This window comes from Lissotriton vulgaris, chromosome 4_1 (assembly GCF_964263255.1).
Source record: "Lissotriton vulgaris chromosome 4_1, aLisVul1.2, whole genome shotgun sequence".
In the NCBI taxonomy this organism is placed as follows: Eukaryota; Metazoa; Chordata; class Amphibia; order Caudata; family Salamandridae; genus Lissotriton; species Lissotriton vulgaris.
In genome coordinates this window covers 1,352,379,110-1,352,394,835 of record NC_141691.1, presented here as the reverse complement: position 1 = coordinate 1,352,394,835, position 15,726 = coordinate 1,352,379,110, and the positions used below count along the sequence as shown (strand labels likewise).

At 45.8% G+C, this 15,726-nt stretch overlaps 2 protein-coding genes across 2 annotated transcripts in view; one reads left to right on the top strand and one right to left on the bottom strand.

Annotated features, from left to right (window-relative positions):
• CEP76 (centrosomal protein 76) overlaps positions 1-11,001 on the bottom strand; it is a 304,664-nt gene extending 293,663 nt beyond the window's left edge. Inside the window, exon 1 of the mRNA XM_086965581.1 lies at positions 10,848-11,001. Coding sequence (XP_086821707.1) covers positions 10,848-10,910 — 63 coding nt within the window. The 5' untranslated portion in view covers positions 10,911-11,001. The remainder of the gene's footprint in view (positions 1-10,847) is intronic.
• A 416-nt stretch (positions 11,002-11,417) lies between these two features.
• PSMG2 (proteasome assembly chaperone 2) overlaps positions 11,418-15,726 on the top strand; it is a 68,520-nt gene continuing 64,211 nt past the window's right edge. Inside the window, exon 1 of the mRNA XM_086965580.1 lies at positions 11,418-11,631. Coding sequence (XP_086821706.1) covers positions 11,470-11,631 — 162 coding nt within the window. The 5' untranslated portion in view covers positions 11,418-11,469. The remainder of the gene's footprint in view (positions 11,632-15,726) is intronic.

Sequence of the window (15,726 nt, the reverse complement as noted above, 5' to 3'; positions counted from 1 at the left end):
GTAATACCCAGTATGCAATGTATATCCTAGAATGTCCATGTGGAATTATCTATGTGGGTAGCACAGCGCGTAACCTTAAGAAAATGATACAGGAACATCGCAGCGCGCTCATTAATGATGACACAAGATACCCCATGACTGAACACTACCGTAATGTACACATGGGGAACAACACATTCAGATTCAGTGGCATTGATCACGTGCCACCGAACAACCGAGGTGGTAACAGGGAGCTTAGACTGCGTCAAATGGAATCGAAATGGATTTGTAGACTCCAAGCGGTGGCAAGAGGTCACAACTCTGACCACCAGTTTCACTATTTTTTAAACTAGACACACTGACAATCGTAGGCGTCCATTGGTCACATCCCTAACACGAGACATTAGGTCCCGACCTCTACGCACTGTAGCCTAAGGGTATACCTTTTTGAATTTCACACAATATATACAAATAATCACTTGTGATTCATAACATTCTGTACATTTATTTCGACACCAGAATGTACTCTTTTGAAATTAAACTAACTCTCATCACAGAAAACAATAAATTACATTTGCATTTCTCACACATTTAAACTACAAGAAATTAATTTCCACAAATTCTTCTGTGTTTCCATTTCAGACGCTCAATGCATTTCGGGCCATACTTGACCCTTCATCAGGAGCATGTGTTTTCTAAAAAATAATGCAATACATCCATCAGTAAGCTCTCCTAGCTGGAGAATTCCAGACATATTTTACATTTACTGTAAACATGAATGCATAATACCATGCGTTGACCCGACACGCCGATCCCCACAACTGCCGGTAACTCACAGGACTCACAATGACTCTCTCGGAATCTACCACAGAACAATTTCATGGCAAATTAGAGATGCGAGGTAACACTATAAGCGACGTAGATCTGAGAAGACATTGGAACTTTAACTAAGGTGGCGAGTGAAAGTTTAGTGAAGATTTGCATCAGCGAAGGTAAACAGAAGGGTGGTGAGGGTTCAGTATATGTGAGAGGAGGTTTGAATTGCAAACTGACATTGGTCATTGTTTTGTGGTAGATTCCGAGAGAGTCATTGTGAGTCCTGTGAGTTATCGGCAGTTGTGGGGATCGGCGTGTCGGGTCAACGCAGCACGCAGCATTGGTAAGAGCACAATTAACCAGTGGTATTTTTTAAGCGGCAGAGTTTTTTGTATAGAGTAGGTTAAATAGGTTGGTTTTTTTGGGATTTTTTTTGCAGATGGTAAAGATCATCCAGTGGCAGGATTTATGTAAGCATAAGAATGGACATTAGTATTTGTCTTTTTCTTTCTCGAGCACACGGTGTGGTCGTAGTTTTTCACACAGTTGGAATACATTCAAGTACTTCCCACATGGTATTTAAAACATGATATTATGCATTCATGTTTACAGCAAATGTAAAATATGTCTGGAATTCTCCAGCTAGGAGAGGTTACTGATGGATGTATTGCATTGTTTTTTAGAAAACACAAGCTCCTGATGAAGGGTCAAGTATGGCCCGAAATGCATTGAGCATCTGAAATGGAAACAGAGAAGAATATGTAGAAATTAATTTCTTGTAGTTTAAATGTATGAGAAATGCAAATGTAAATTATTGTTTTCCGTGATGAGAATTAGTTTAATTTCAAAAGAGTACATTCTGGTGTCGAAATAAATGTACAGAATGTTATGAATCAAAAGTGATTATTTGTATATATTGTGTGAAATTCAAAAAGGTATACCCTTAGGCTACAGTGCGTAAAGGTCGGGACCTAAGGTCTCGAGCTAGGGAGGTTTCAAGTAGAGGCACAGGGAAAACAACTGTGCTACCTCTGCAGCACGCTGATAAAATTTTGATTTATAGATTGAAGAATGATTGAAAAATTCTGAAAAATTATAAAGAAAGGGAGTGCATCTTCGTTCATTTTTCAAGTTCTTGTCCATTGGTCATATACCATACTTTGGCATAGCTGTGCCTTGACGGGGGTGTATTTGTTAGCTTGACACTCCGCTATGACCCCATTCTCATTGGGATTAATCCTTTGCATTCCATAGGCACTTATGCCTTTGACCTTCTCTTTATGGATTATATACTGCGTAACCAATGGTATATATATTTTATCCATTGCCCATTCATATCTTGAAGGGGGGCTTGTTCATTTTTATTTCATTTTATTCTAATATAACTGTTCCTAGGCGGCGGCTTACCTATGAGCCGCGCACCCAATAAGATGGGTGGCCACTATGATCTCTTGTGCCTTGGTACTGCCAGTCTTATTTACTATGTCACTCCATGCGCGGTTTCCCATAATTTGCATTGGACTGATATTAAGTTATCCTACCCGCACATTATTCTTTATACCCACTGAACAACCTGGGTATATTCCACATATGTACTGTGTACGAAGTTGGCCCCTGTTGGCGTTTTTACATCTTAAACGGGGCCCTTTGTACACATTCGGTTTCTTTCTAAGTAGCGAGAGAATGTCACATGCAAGGAGCAAACCAACTAGGGCCACATATTCATATATTATTTAATACTTAGGACCCGGCGTTGGCTTCGTCTTCCCATATTTTACTAAGCCCCTTGTACATATTCGGTTTGTTTCTAAATAGCGAGACAATGTCACATGCAAGGAGCAAACCAAATAGGGCCTCATATTCATATATTATTCAACATTTAGGACCCGGCGTTGGCTTCGTCTTCTCATATTTTACTAGGCCCCTTGTACATATTCGGTTTGTTTCTAAATAGCGAGAGAATGTCACATGCAAAGAGCAAACCAACTAGGGCCTCATATTCATATATTATTCAACATTTAGGACCCGGCGTTGGCTTTGTCTTTCCATCCGATCTGGGCTATATGCACTCCCGTATTTAACCTGTACGTCACGCACCATTTGTTCAAGGCCGTGCACGAAGACGATGTATTTTTCGGGTACTTTTCAGGTATTGTTTGCATGCTGCACTATGACTCGTAGTACCACTTTCTTTTCTTGCCTTTTTTACAATTTTTCTTTCTTTTTCTCATTATGTTTATTAACTGGTTGCTTGGATACCTTGCGTGTGAGCACCTTACGTCTCCCCCCAGCTGGCCGTAGAACGCAGGTCATATCTGCTCGGCGATCGTGCCTGCTCTTGGCTGTTAGCCAATGCAGTCTTTTCTTCATTGCCCTAGTCAATTAAGGCTTTCGCGCGCTCGAGCTGCTGGATATAAGGAGCTTGAGTTCTTATTTTTTCCCTTCGCTTCGAGGAGTGTGTTTACGCTCAGACCGCCCGTCAAAGGTAAGCCCAATTTGTGCGGTCCCACCCTTTTCTCATATTCCAGAGGGGTGCAGAGTTTAGTTTGTTCCCTCCTAATTCCGCCATCACTATGCCTGCCTATCTTGCATTTTTACATTCCTGAACGGGGGCCTTTTGATTTTCTCTTCAGTCCGCCTTGACTGTGCTTGCCTTTCGCCTCGCCATTCTTACACTAGAAGTGAAGTTGTTTAAGCTAAGACTTTTTTACTCCTATCCTTTCCTAGGCATTGTGACTGGGATCTGTTAACGTACATCTCGGACTTCCTTAACTAATTTATCTTGCACTTTGGGACACATGGGCACCTAGCATACCGTTCTTGCATCCTTACATTACATTTGTATTTCACTTTTTAATATTTTATTTCTATTTGTATTCGACTCATATTGTTTGTCTTTTCTCTCCAACGTCTGTCCCTGTGCTTTTTCATTATAGCCATGTCACTGTCTTACGTCTGTAGGAAAGTGGATACGCGACTATGGTTACCCCAGATTTTTTGCCTAGTGTTTAGCTGGTTTTCGACTTAGTTGGCCTGGGATCCTGCTAATCAGGGCCCCAGGTTATCTGCTCTCTCTTTAAAATGGACTCCATGTACCCTGGGTACATCTCCAATTGGAAACTGGGTCACCTAATGAGCCCCTGTACAGTGTACTATAGGTACCCAGGGCATAGGTGCATCCAAGGCCTACCAGGGGCTGCAGCATGTACTATGCCACCCCTGGCTGGCCACCCAAATTGACACAACTGGCTGATCACTCAGCTGGGGCAAGGTGGTGTAATCACCCTTTGCTTTAGATATAGTATACCTATATCTAACCTTATATCTAGACACATATACACCTATAAGTCACTCCTATGGCAGGCCTTAACAATCCTGAAGGCAGAGTGCTTGGTTTTATGTGAGATGGTGCTCTAGCATGAGCTGAGCCTGTCTGCAGCTTTCGGAACCATGTCCTTTAGCTGTTCTGGGATATTGCCATACCATATACTCTTAAGTGCATTATAATCCTCGCGGTTAGATGCTAACTATGGTTTGGCTTTATCGAAACATGTTGAGTAAGGTGTCATACGATTTGGAATACTACCCCTTGCCAGTCCTGGCGACAGGGGTAGCATTCCACCCTTCTAGAGGGAGAAGACATGTTGTTCTAACTATTCCCGGTTAAAGTTAACCAGAGCCACAGCATCACAAAATGGATGCTGCTGCCACAGACACAAGTCTGACCTCCTGCTGCTGGGAGTCCTTCCAGCGAGGGAGGCTTGGACAATAGGTTTCCTGCCTTGGGAGGTGCTAGCACCACCCCAGACAGGACTTTGTGAATTGGGACAGAGAGGGCTGAAAGGATTGAGACACTGCCTGGGGCACACAAGGTGTCCCATGCATAGTCCAGTTCAAACCGGTGCTGGGGCTTCCGTGCCCCAGCTCAGGCGCGATACTGGACAAAGGGAAAGGGGTGTAACCACCCCCTTCCCTGGTCCCACCCATAGGAGGGACCTAGCAGGTAATCCAGCCCCTAAGATTCGTATATAGGTAGGAGCGGAGTCTCAAGACTTTAGATTATCCTGCCAAACACTGAAACGGAACTCTGGACCTTCATCACTCTACTTTGGAAGAAGACGACTGAAGAATCTCCCTTGTGGTCAAGGAGTGACCACCCTGCACAAGCAGGCACCACCCAGCGATCGACGACTTGCTTTGCCGCCGCCTCCCGCCAGAGCCAGAGCCCAGAGCCTTACAAGAACTGGATTCCCAGACATCCAACAGCCCGATCCACAGTTCCTGCAAAGCTGAGACCCGTGGAGGCGACGAGAGACGTGGGACCGGCCATCTTGAAAAGTCTATGACCTGCTAACTGTGCAGTCCCCGAGGCCTCCTCGAAGCTGTGCATTGGGGAATGAGAAGCCCCAGCCCCGAGCAGCATCTGCACCGAAGATCAGCCCTGCACATTCCACGAGTTCTGCGTGGGGTCCTTTTGCCTTTTCCTGCTCGACGCGTCTGCCCGGTCACTTGCCAGTTGGCTAGTGGCCATCTTGGCGACGATCCCGTGAAACTACACCGCTGGTATGGTTGCTCCAGACTGGCCCTTGCTTCCCTGAAAAGAAGCAGCCCCTCAGACCTTGCTGGTCTGAGTAAGAAGCCTACATCGATTCCTGCGTGGGTTGCCTTTGCCAAGGCTTGTTGCCAACAATCTTGAAGCCGACACCGCCGACAGCGAGAGCCTTCGTGGGACAGCTCGTGCCTTCATCCTGGTCGTGGTCGATGACTCCTGGTCCACGTGGCTGCAGAGACAAGCTTCCCATCAGCACCTGATCGCATCCTGACATCGCCTGGTTCCGTCCTGGTTCCATCCTGGTCACTGGCTAGTGACCCAGACTCTGTCCCCTCTACTTTCAGGTCCTCTACAAATTCGATCCACCCTTGAATCCAACCGAACTCTTCTCTTCTGGCCGCCTGCAGCATCTTTACTCCGAAGCTCCATAGAACTCCACGACGAAACCCGACACACTTTTGGACCTATGCACCCGCTTCCTGTGGGTTAGGTAACGCGCTAGTACTACGGTGCTCCTGTAGAGGTTTACATCCCTAGTTTCAAGTGGTTAAGTTCTATTCCAGTCGGAAGGTTACTAATTCTTTAACTATATAACTTTTACGCACCCATTGACTTCGATGTGTACACGTGTGTTCTTTTAGACACTGCACACGCATCCCGTAGGCCTCCTGCTCCCTAAACATTGTTAGTCCAGTGTAGCCCCAGCGATTCCCAAGGCCCTAGGCATTACCATTGTTCGTGTTGTGGTACTTATACCACTTTTTTGATATATGGTTTGACGGGCCACCCCGCCCTATCCATAATTGTGCAACTTTTGTCTATTCTATTAAGTTACTTGTTTTGCGCTTGTGCTTCTGTGCTCATAAAGAGTTCAGGGGTTTGTTTAGAAATAAATACATATATATTTTCAATATATATCTTGTGTGGTGTCCTTTCATTTCGTATTAAAGGGATTTCATATGGTAAAACAGCTGGCTTCACATGCCCTCTTGAGTTTAGCCTAAGACTGCTTTGTCCATGCTACCCCTAGGATAGCTGGTCTATAAGGTTGACTTTACAACCATCACCATAAGGGTTGTTTGGACTGGTGCAAGGTGCTCACTAGAATAGTGAACATCGTATACCAGGCCAACTTCTCAAAACGTCATCCCTCTTTTTGACGTTTTTCACCTCTGTGACCAGGTGCCTAGCATAATTCACAGCCCCGCCCACGGGCCTACGCAGAATGGGAGAATGTTGCCAGGATCCCTTACATAGCCAGTGACCGCCTGTGCTTAGTTCTTAACGCCTTTCCATAATATAGGGATCTGTCAGACTGTATAGGTCCTTGGCAATCTGGTTTAGTTTATTTTACTTTATTTTATTGATTATCCAATGATGGAGTCCATTTGCGCCGGCATTAGCATGTGTCCTTCCTAGACAGTATAACTCCTGCCACGTGTGCACCCCCCTGAGTTCACAGCATTACAATGTTCCTGTATCTCTCTCTCTGTAGCACAAATTCGATGATCCTCGCCCATTTTACATGATATTTTTTCCACGTTTCTCAGGCTTCTCGTGGTTGGCCCTTATCATGGAGGTCTACGATATTATTATTGCACCGACGACTACATATTAAGGCTGATTGGACCTTACTTGTCCCCACTTAAAAAAGGCTTTCGACATACAAATTGGTATGTATATGACTACCATATCTTGGTCCTATTTGATACGTATTGTAAGAGGCTGTATGGCTTCTGTGAACTAGACGCTTCTCTTGTACTCATTATTAATTGGTTGCTTAGTGTTCCAGTATTACTGTCTGTTTGATGTCTCACCATTCGGGGGATATCAACTATTTAGGCTTAACCATCCCTGGTCCTGCGCCCTCATTTACATATCATGTGGTCCACAATTTCCCACAATATGCACCATCACAGATCCTCTTTTCCCTAGCCTTAGAGGCATCACCACTGCATCCATGAATCACTTTATCCGCTTTTAAGCTTGATGGGTCATGATGGAGACTCAACATCATTTTAGATGGAGCACACACAGTTCTACACTTAGTCATTTGATACTTTGCCTAATTACCACATTCCACCAGGTATATTTAGAGGGTCCTTAGGCAGCCACAAATGTTTAGGTATGTTGTTGCACTACATAGATCTATTAAGCACCTGGGACCGTGACTCGCCTATTTGGTGACTTATATAAAAAAAAATGTGTGTTGTTCATGTCCTTTGTTACTGAATGTTGTATATATGCAACCTTGTCCCACTTTTTATAAATAGCACCCTTTGTCATTTATGTCTTAGTCATGTCTATGTTAGTATTGCCATGTGGATCTTCAATGTAAGTTTTACGTAGTATTTATGTCTTTTATATATGCTCTCTTTCTAGCCCTGACGAAGTTCATTCTCTTGGACGAAACGCATTGGCTGACGTCTGTTTTCTGTTGATTTGGATCTATTTAAATAAAGAGAACACCAACGAAGTAACTGATCGTGCTTCATTATTGGAGACCATTAGACCTGGGTAGTGCACCGCTCCAATTCTTCACATACTACAGATGATCCACAACACGGCGGCCAAACTTATCCTCTACCTGCCCAAAAGAACCCACATTACAAAACACCGCAAGGACCTCCACTGGCTCCCTATTCACAAGAGATGCCTGTTCAAGCTCCTGCCCCATGCCTATAAAGCCCTTCATAACCAAGGGCCTGCCTAAACTTGAACCACCGTCTACACAGCCACACAGGAACCCAGGCCCGGTTCTAGAGGGTGGGCCGGGTGGGCCAGGCCCACCCAAACATGAGCCTGGCCCACCCAAACATGAACCTTGGCCCTCGCAGTGACGTCAGGAAAGCCAACAGAAAATGGCCACTGCAAATTAAAACGTTCCTCTTAACATTATTTTTCTAGGAGTTGCGTGATTGGGCCTGGGCTCTCTCTCACAGGCACCTGCAATCACGCATCTTCTTCTAGAAAGGTGGGTTGTATCGCTGCCCACTCGTGCAGGTACAGGGGCAAGACACAGGGGCATGGCAAAGGGGAGAAATCCTCTTTGGCACCGTGTAGTCTGTGTGTACCATCCTACTGCGTAGATATATCCTTATTTTCAGTGCTGAGAAAAGGAGTTTGTTGATCCTGATTCTCCTTTCCTGACCCCTTCAGCTGTTTATCCTATCGGGCTGTGACACACAGTTTGAATGGAGCAGGTAAGAGAATGTGTGGCTATTACATTTTTTTAAATCTGCAAAGGCCTAGCTAGATACATACTTCGTGTATGCTTCGAGGATGTGCGTATTATAGTTAATATTTTAAAAGTCTGTGAGGGCCCAGCAAGACAATTACTTTTTGTATGCTGTATATAGTTAATTCATTTTGTTTTATCGTTATAATGATGGATGCAAGACACAACTACTAAGTGTCCTGATAACTCTGGTGATTAATGATCTTTCTGGAGAGCAATATTTTGTCTGTAAAAAACTGTATTTTATGTGGGTAGCTCAGTGGGTTACTTGAAGTACAGAAGTAACATTCCTAACATTCCTAAATTAGGACAGTGACCTGTGAACTGACATCAAAGAGCTGCATACAAACCTGAATAGTATAATTTGAACTTATTTTTTGTGTTGCAATATAGTTAGAATTTCCACAGTCTTTCATTACTCTAATGCTGCTATAAAGAGTTTGTTTTGGCAGATATACATTTTAATCAGTAAAGCCAACGCCGCAAAACACTGGGGTATGCTTTAAATCCAGAGTTTGTGCTTCTCCAGACCAAACCCTCCTAAAACATACTGCCCACCATTATGGAGGACATGTGATTCCTACACCCTGTAATCCTCATTGGCTTATGTGACATTCCCTATAGGCTGATTCACATAATTATATGATTCATTGTCTCTGCATAATGTGGGCATGATGTACAGTACTGTGACACCCTACACTGATATGAGCAGTGCTATACTACAAATTAAATTGAATAGGATAGAGAGGGTCTACGGCGAGATGAGGGGCACTGGTGGAGGGTGGCAATTAGGGAATCCGAGGAGGTCAATAGAGGGAGAGGCTATTGAGCGATGAGGGGCACTGTTGGAGGGTGGTAGTGAGGAAGTCTGAGGAGGAGGTAATGAGGGAGAGAGGCTACGGAGCGGTGAGGGGCACTGTTGGAGGGTGGTAATGAGGGAGTCTGAGGAGGAGGTCATGCCGGAGGGTGGGAGATACAGAGAGATGAGGGGCACTAGTGGAGGGTGATAGTGAGGGAGTCTGAGGAGGAGGTCATGAGGGGGAGGGGCTTTGGTGCGATGAGGGGCACTGTTGAAGGGTGGCAGTGAGGGAATCTGAGAAGGAGGTCATTGGGGGAGAGGCTACAGAGGGATGAGGGGCACTGGTGGAGGGTGGCAATGAGGGAATCTAAGGAGGAGGTCATGAGGATAAGAGCCTTTGAAGGTAGGAGGGGCGCTGTTGGAGGTGGTAGTGAGGGAATCGAAGGATGATGTCATGAGGGGTAGGGGCTTTGGAGAGATGATGGGCACAGTTGGAGGGTGGCAGTGAGGGAATCGGAGGAGAAGGTCATGGGGGAGGGTGGGAGATACGGAGAGATGCGGGGCACTGGTGGAGGGAGGTAGTGAGGGAGTCTGAGTAGGAGGTCATGAAGGGGAGGGGCTACGGAGAGATGGAGTGCACTGTTGGAGGGTTGTAGTAAAGATATCTACAGAGAAAGAGGTCAGTGGTGGGGTGCCAATAAATAGCGCTCCACATTCTCTGTATACACACAGAAGCAATCCTTGTATCATAGTGACTGTTTGCAAGTAGATATGATGTAAACTATGGCTCGCAGACTACCTCCAGAAGCGACAAATTGGGCCGGTAGTGGCTCACCCGAATGCACCCTTGGCCCACCCAACTAAAAGTTCCTGGAGCCGGGCCTGCAGGAACCTACGGTCAGCACACATCACTCTCGCAAAGATTCTGCACATTCGTCGCAACCACACCAGACGCTCCTTCCCACCTCGCTGGCAAAACATGGAACCCCCTGCCCCATCACCTCCGCTCTGCACTATTGCGGACCGAGTTCAGGAAGGGACTCAAGACCTGGCTGTTCAACTGAGACCAGCAGCAGGACCCTGGAGATCCTCCGGGGTGACAAGCAGCGCTTTACAAATACGACCTGACTGATTGATTGAGCGATCTAGAATTGACCAGTTATCCCACGACAGGTTGGAGTACTTGAGTCAGTCATTTCTTTATCTGTGGCATTCTAGTACTTGTTGCTCTAATGAGTTATTTATTAACTAAAAAAAAACAGTTTAACTGCATGTCACCCATGAAAGATCTTAACGTCAAGCATAGGCACACTGTATGAAAAGTGTCCTAGCTATGCATGCAGAAAACTTAGCATAGAAGGTCCAGGTGTCAGCTTATGAAGCATTTCTTTTGGGTAAAACTTTAGACAGACGAACTGAGATTGACAACAATCTCCCACCCTTATCCCTAAGAGACCACTGGCCTTGTGCAGCTGGCTGTGTATGATCTGCCGCAGTTCCGACGCTTTCTCCGGGTGCAGCGCCATCCTCCCTGAGTTATTCCGCGGCTGCGAAAACTTTGCAGCAAACGGGATGGACTGTCAGTAACTGCTTTCAAACACTGGCGGAAAGAGCGGCGCGAGGCTGCCCATTGGATCGCCTGAGTTTAAGACTTACAGGGAAATTGCGGAGTCACGTTTTGCGCAGCAAGCAAGGCATTCCCACTCTTCCAAACTGGCACCGGCGAAAGTCGGACATTGCCATAATTAATTATCAAATGGTCAGTCTTATACCAACAGAGCAGGGCATCAAAAGAATAGTCCAGCGCATATATGACGTCGACATGCGTCGCAGTACAAAGAAGGACCCCCTTTTTTTTTTTTTTTTTTTTGCTGGTTGAGTCCAATAAATATAAACCGTGACCTAACAGAAGTAAGGGAGTTCTTCCACCTTAGAACAGACAGGGCCAGCTGCCTTTGCCAATGTGCTTTTTAGTCGTTAAACCGCGTGTGCGGCCGTAACTAAGGTGAAGAGCAAACGAGCACAGACGCGAAGGAATGGACTATACCAACATGGCCGCCAGAGTGTACTCGTATCACCCTTTCTATGTCTACTGTACAGACTGCCAGTAGTCTGATAAGCTCCGAAGACTTTCGCTGTGCTTGTGCTGTCGCTTCACTCAGCTGGAACTTCGCTTTAGTCAACACGATGTTTGTTCCTTGTGCTGGCGTATCTTCACCGCATTTTCGCGATTGCATTTTAATACTGGTAATTCAAGTACATTATCCTTTATGTTATGTTGTTAGTTTTAGGCATTGCAAAAGTAATATAGATTAATAATTAAGGTATGATTTCATGTATACGTTTTTGCATATTTGATGGTGTTGCTTGCCAGTAGGTATACGGTGCTTATTTCTTTTCAGAGGACGATTACAATAGTACGTTTATTCTTCAGCTTCGCGGATGTAGTTATCTATTTATACAGACGGGCTTCAACGTGATCAGACGTGCTTAAAAAAACTAATTAATATAACAGTGGCAGCAGATGGCATTAATAACAGATCCGTTTAAGGGATTTATATATTTGCAAGGTAAAGCGTAAAGGTCCAATATTTGCTAGGCCTTACTTAACCTTAAGGAAGGTTTAGAGTTATTGAATAAAGAGTTTGCTTGAATTAACTTTTGGAAATTAATTCCAGTAAAATGGCTGTACAAGAAAGAAGCAAAAAACACCCAAATGATGAAAGGAATGCAGACCAATCAAAGATTACCCCGAAAGTAGTCCCGGGATTCTTGTTTCTGGTCCAGGGAGGACTTAGCCTGGCAGTTCTGGCTGGACTGTTCCCATGGAGAGCAGACTCAAGACTGACCGCTGGGTCCAAACAGGGGTGGCGCAGTGAGCAAAAATAAATAAATGGATTAAACCCAAATCTGTGACTGAGGTTGAATGTTTGTTTTGTTCAGCGTTCCGTCCATCATTTGTTCTTGTTGTAGAAGAAAGAAGGGCCATAATTGTGAACATAACGGGCTAAAGTATTTCAAAGGCAAGATAGTCTTTAAACGCTGTTTGAAAGTGGGGGAGTCTTGTGGGAACGGAACCCCTGTACCCCAACCTTGACAACCCCAAATTTTAAAATCATAACTGGTTCAAAGCTTTATTTCGATATAATGATATCTTAAAAGCACATAACATTTAAAATACAATGCATGGTATTAAAATACACTCAATAAATAGTTTAAAAAAACAGTTTAAGAACGTATTAAACAATATACAGCTTTGAGATTAAAAGAAATAAGGGACCTGGAGGTGGGTTCGTCACATAGCTTTGCATCTTATCACCCACGCCCAACTAAGAAATTTGGCTACCCCGCACGCCAGTACTGTGTTAGGATCAGATTGCAGATTTCTTAGTGCTGGGGCATAGCCTCTGGTCTCAAGGAGGAGACAGACAGGTTTTAACCATTTGGATCTTGGCTTCTTGTAGGCACTGCAGACAAAGAGAACATGTGGGATTGTTTCCAGTTGGGTGCTGCAGTGCGGACAGAAGGCAGGGGTCTGGTAGGGGGGTTTCCATTTAGATGTGCGTTCGCGGACTGGTAGAGTTCCTAATCGAAACTGTACATATAAGGCCCTATCTTTGGGTTTTCTGATAAAGTCCATGTAGGGTTCAAGTAGGGAGACTGTTTTGTGTAGGCGAAACTCGTCGGTGAGCCTGCCCAAGTTATCCGCTCTAGATTCCTGGGCATCGACCCACCGCCAGTAAGTCCGCTTGACTTCTAGTTTGGACAATGTAGCCCCGGACTCCCATGCCATCCAAAGGCCAGTGGCCAACAACAGTTCCTTTATTTTGGAAAGCTAAACTATTTTGTATGACCCCTGCAAGCTCATGATTTCTTTGAGGCCGTCTGCGTAGCTCTCTAGCTCTGGTGTACGCCACAGGCGAGCCCAATAAAGAAGCGGATGCAGAATTATAAGATCTTTAATAGATCTGCGTCCAAGATCATATTGGATGGGCTTGCTAGGGGAACTCCTGGGGATGGACAACAAGTCCTTGTAGAATTGGTTTTCAGCCATTGCTAGCAGGTCAACATTGCTAAAACCCCAGAGCTCTGCCCCGTACAGTGCGCTGCCTACTGCTTTTGCTGAGTATACCTCTAGAGCAGGGGCTATGGGTCTAGAGGCTGAGGGTCTATGCTCCCTGCTTATGGCACCCACTACCCGTTTGTGGTTTAGGGCCATTTTTTCAATGTGGGGTTTCCACTTGAGTTGATCAGATATCCTGATCCCAAGATAGTCGAACGTTTTGACCCTCTCTAGCGGCTCTTCGTTGAGGGTAAGCGTGGGATTAGCTTTTCTACTGGGATTGAAGTAGAGGAGCTTTGTTTTGGATGTATTGATAACCAAGCCCCTTAAGTTGCAGAACACACAAAACCGATCCAGTAGTTTTTGGAGCCCCATGGGCGTTTTGGAAACTAGTAATGTGTTGTCGGCAAAAAGCATGGTGGGGACCTTCACGCCAGCCAGACTAGGGGCGTCAGCATCAATGTCAGTTAGAAAAGAAACCACCCCATTGACAAATAGTGAAAAGAGGGTCGGCGCCAGGACACATCCTTGGCGGACACCTCTGTTCACAGGAATTTTTTCTGTTAACTGCTCCTTCGTGCCCCACCGAATGCGTGTGTATGATCCGTCATGCATGCGGGCCAGCAGGTGCAGGATGGGCGGGGGGAACCCCATCTCGTGAAGAACCACCCACAACCGCCCTCGGGGGACCAGATCGAACGCGGTCTTCAAATCGATGAAGGCCAGGTACAGACCACCCTTGCTATCGAGACTGTCTTCCAATACAGTAATAACAGCCTGAAAGCCTGGTCTACGGTACTTGTACAGGCCTTAAACCCCGCCTGGAAGGGGGAGATGATGTTATTCTCCTCTGCCCAGGAAAGGATCCTTTCAAGGAGCACTCTGCCAACCACCTTCTGACCAGCATAGATCAGGCTAATCGGACGATAGTTGGCAGGGTCGCCCCTTGACCCCTTCTTATATATAGGGATCACTTCTGCTCCCTTCCAGGAGTTTGGGACTGGAGACCCCAAGAGAAGGGCATTGGTCAAAATGGAGAAGAATATGTACCATTGCTTGGGGCTGGCACGGAACAGATCGGCAGGGATGCCATCCTTGCCCGGTGCCTTGCCTTGGACAATTTTACTGATTGCAGATTCAACCTTCCTCTGCCCTATACGATCCATGAATGGGGGTATATCATGGTGGAGTACTGTGCATTCGGCTGTTGATTCAGGGTTCTCGGGAGCCCCCACCCCTGCGTACAGTTTCCTGAAGTGGTCAAACCATTCCCCATCCGTAATGTGGTTTGGTGGTTGGTCTATTCCATCATCATTTTTGTTTCTCACTAGGGCCCAGAAATGTTCCCCATTCCTATTCTGGCTGGCCAATTTTAACTCCTCCCAGTGGGAATCATCCCAGGCCCTCTTAGCCACTAATAGTGCACGCCTGTACACGGCACGGGCTAGGCGGACCTCATTTGGATCTCAGGTTTTAATAGCACAGATCAGATTTGACTTAGCCTCCCTGCAATCGTAAATATACCACCTGGCTGTCGGCTGCCTACATTTCGGCCGGCTTGTCCCACCTCCATCTTGGAAGAGGGCGGACATCCTATCTATTGTCTCCTCGTATACCATATTTGCCTGGACGGAGCCAGGGTCATCGGCACAGAGTGTGGAAAGCTTCTCCGTCTTATCTTTGACGATTTCCCCCAGGGCGTTGATCTTATGCTCATTAATGGCAAATTTATGCCATTTGATGAACCTTTTACAGTTCGAAGGTGCTATTTCTCTTGTCGCCATTTTTAGTCTGTTGCTGGGCAGGGGGTTCCCCTCAATTATCAGATTGCACATGCTAAGAGAAAGGGGGTTGTGGTCACTGTGGATAGAAGGGATAACCACCATATCCAGCACATGTTTCCACAATCTCCTATCTACCAGAATGTAGTCAATTCTACTGGGGCAACTGACTCTATTGTAGGTACATGCTCCGGAGAAGTCAGATGGAGTGCGTCCGTTCACTGCTACCAAAGCATGTTCCAGCATCAAGGCATTTATTTGGATAGTTGTAGATGTCCACTTTTTGATCGGCGCGATCGACAATTGTGGGATTCCCCATCTCGCATCTTCCTCCAGTAGACCTGCCGCACCATCGACAGCCAACGGCTCAAATGTGCAGTTGAAGTCGCCTGCTATTAGCGGCAGTGTTTCCAGGGAGCAGTTACAAAGTGATTCTGCAAGTAAGGCTATAGTTGGAGATTTGCCCCCCTCCCCCCCCCCGGTATGCCTCTAGCATAT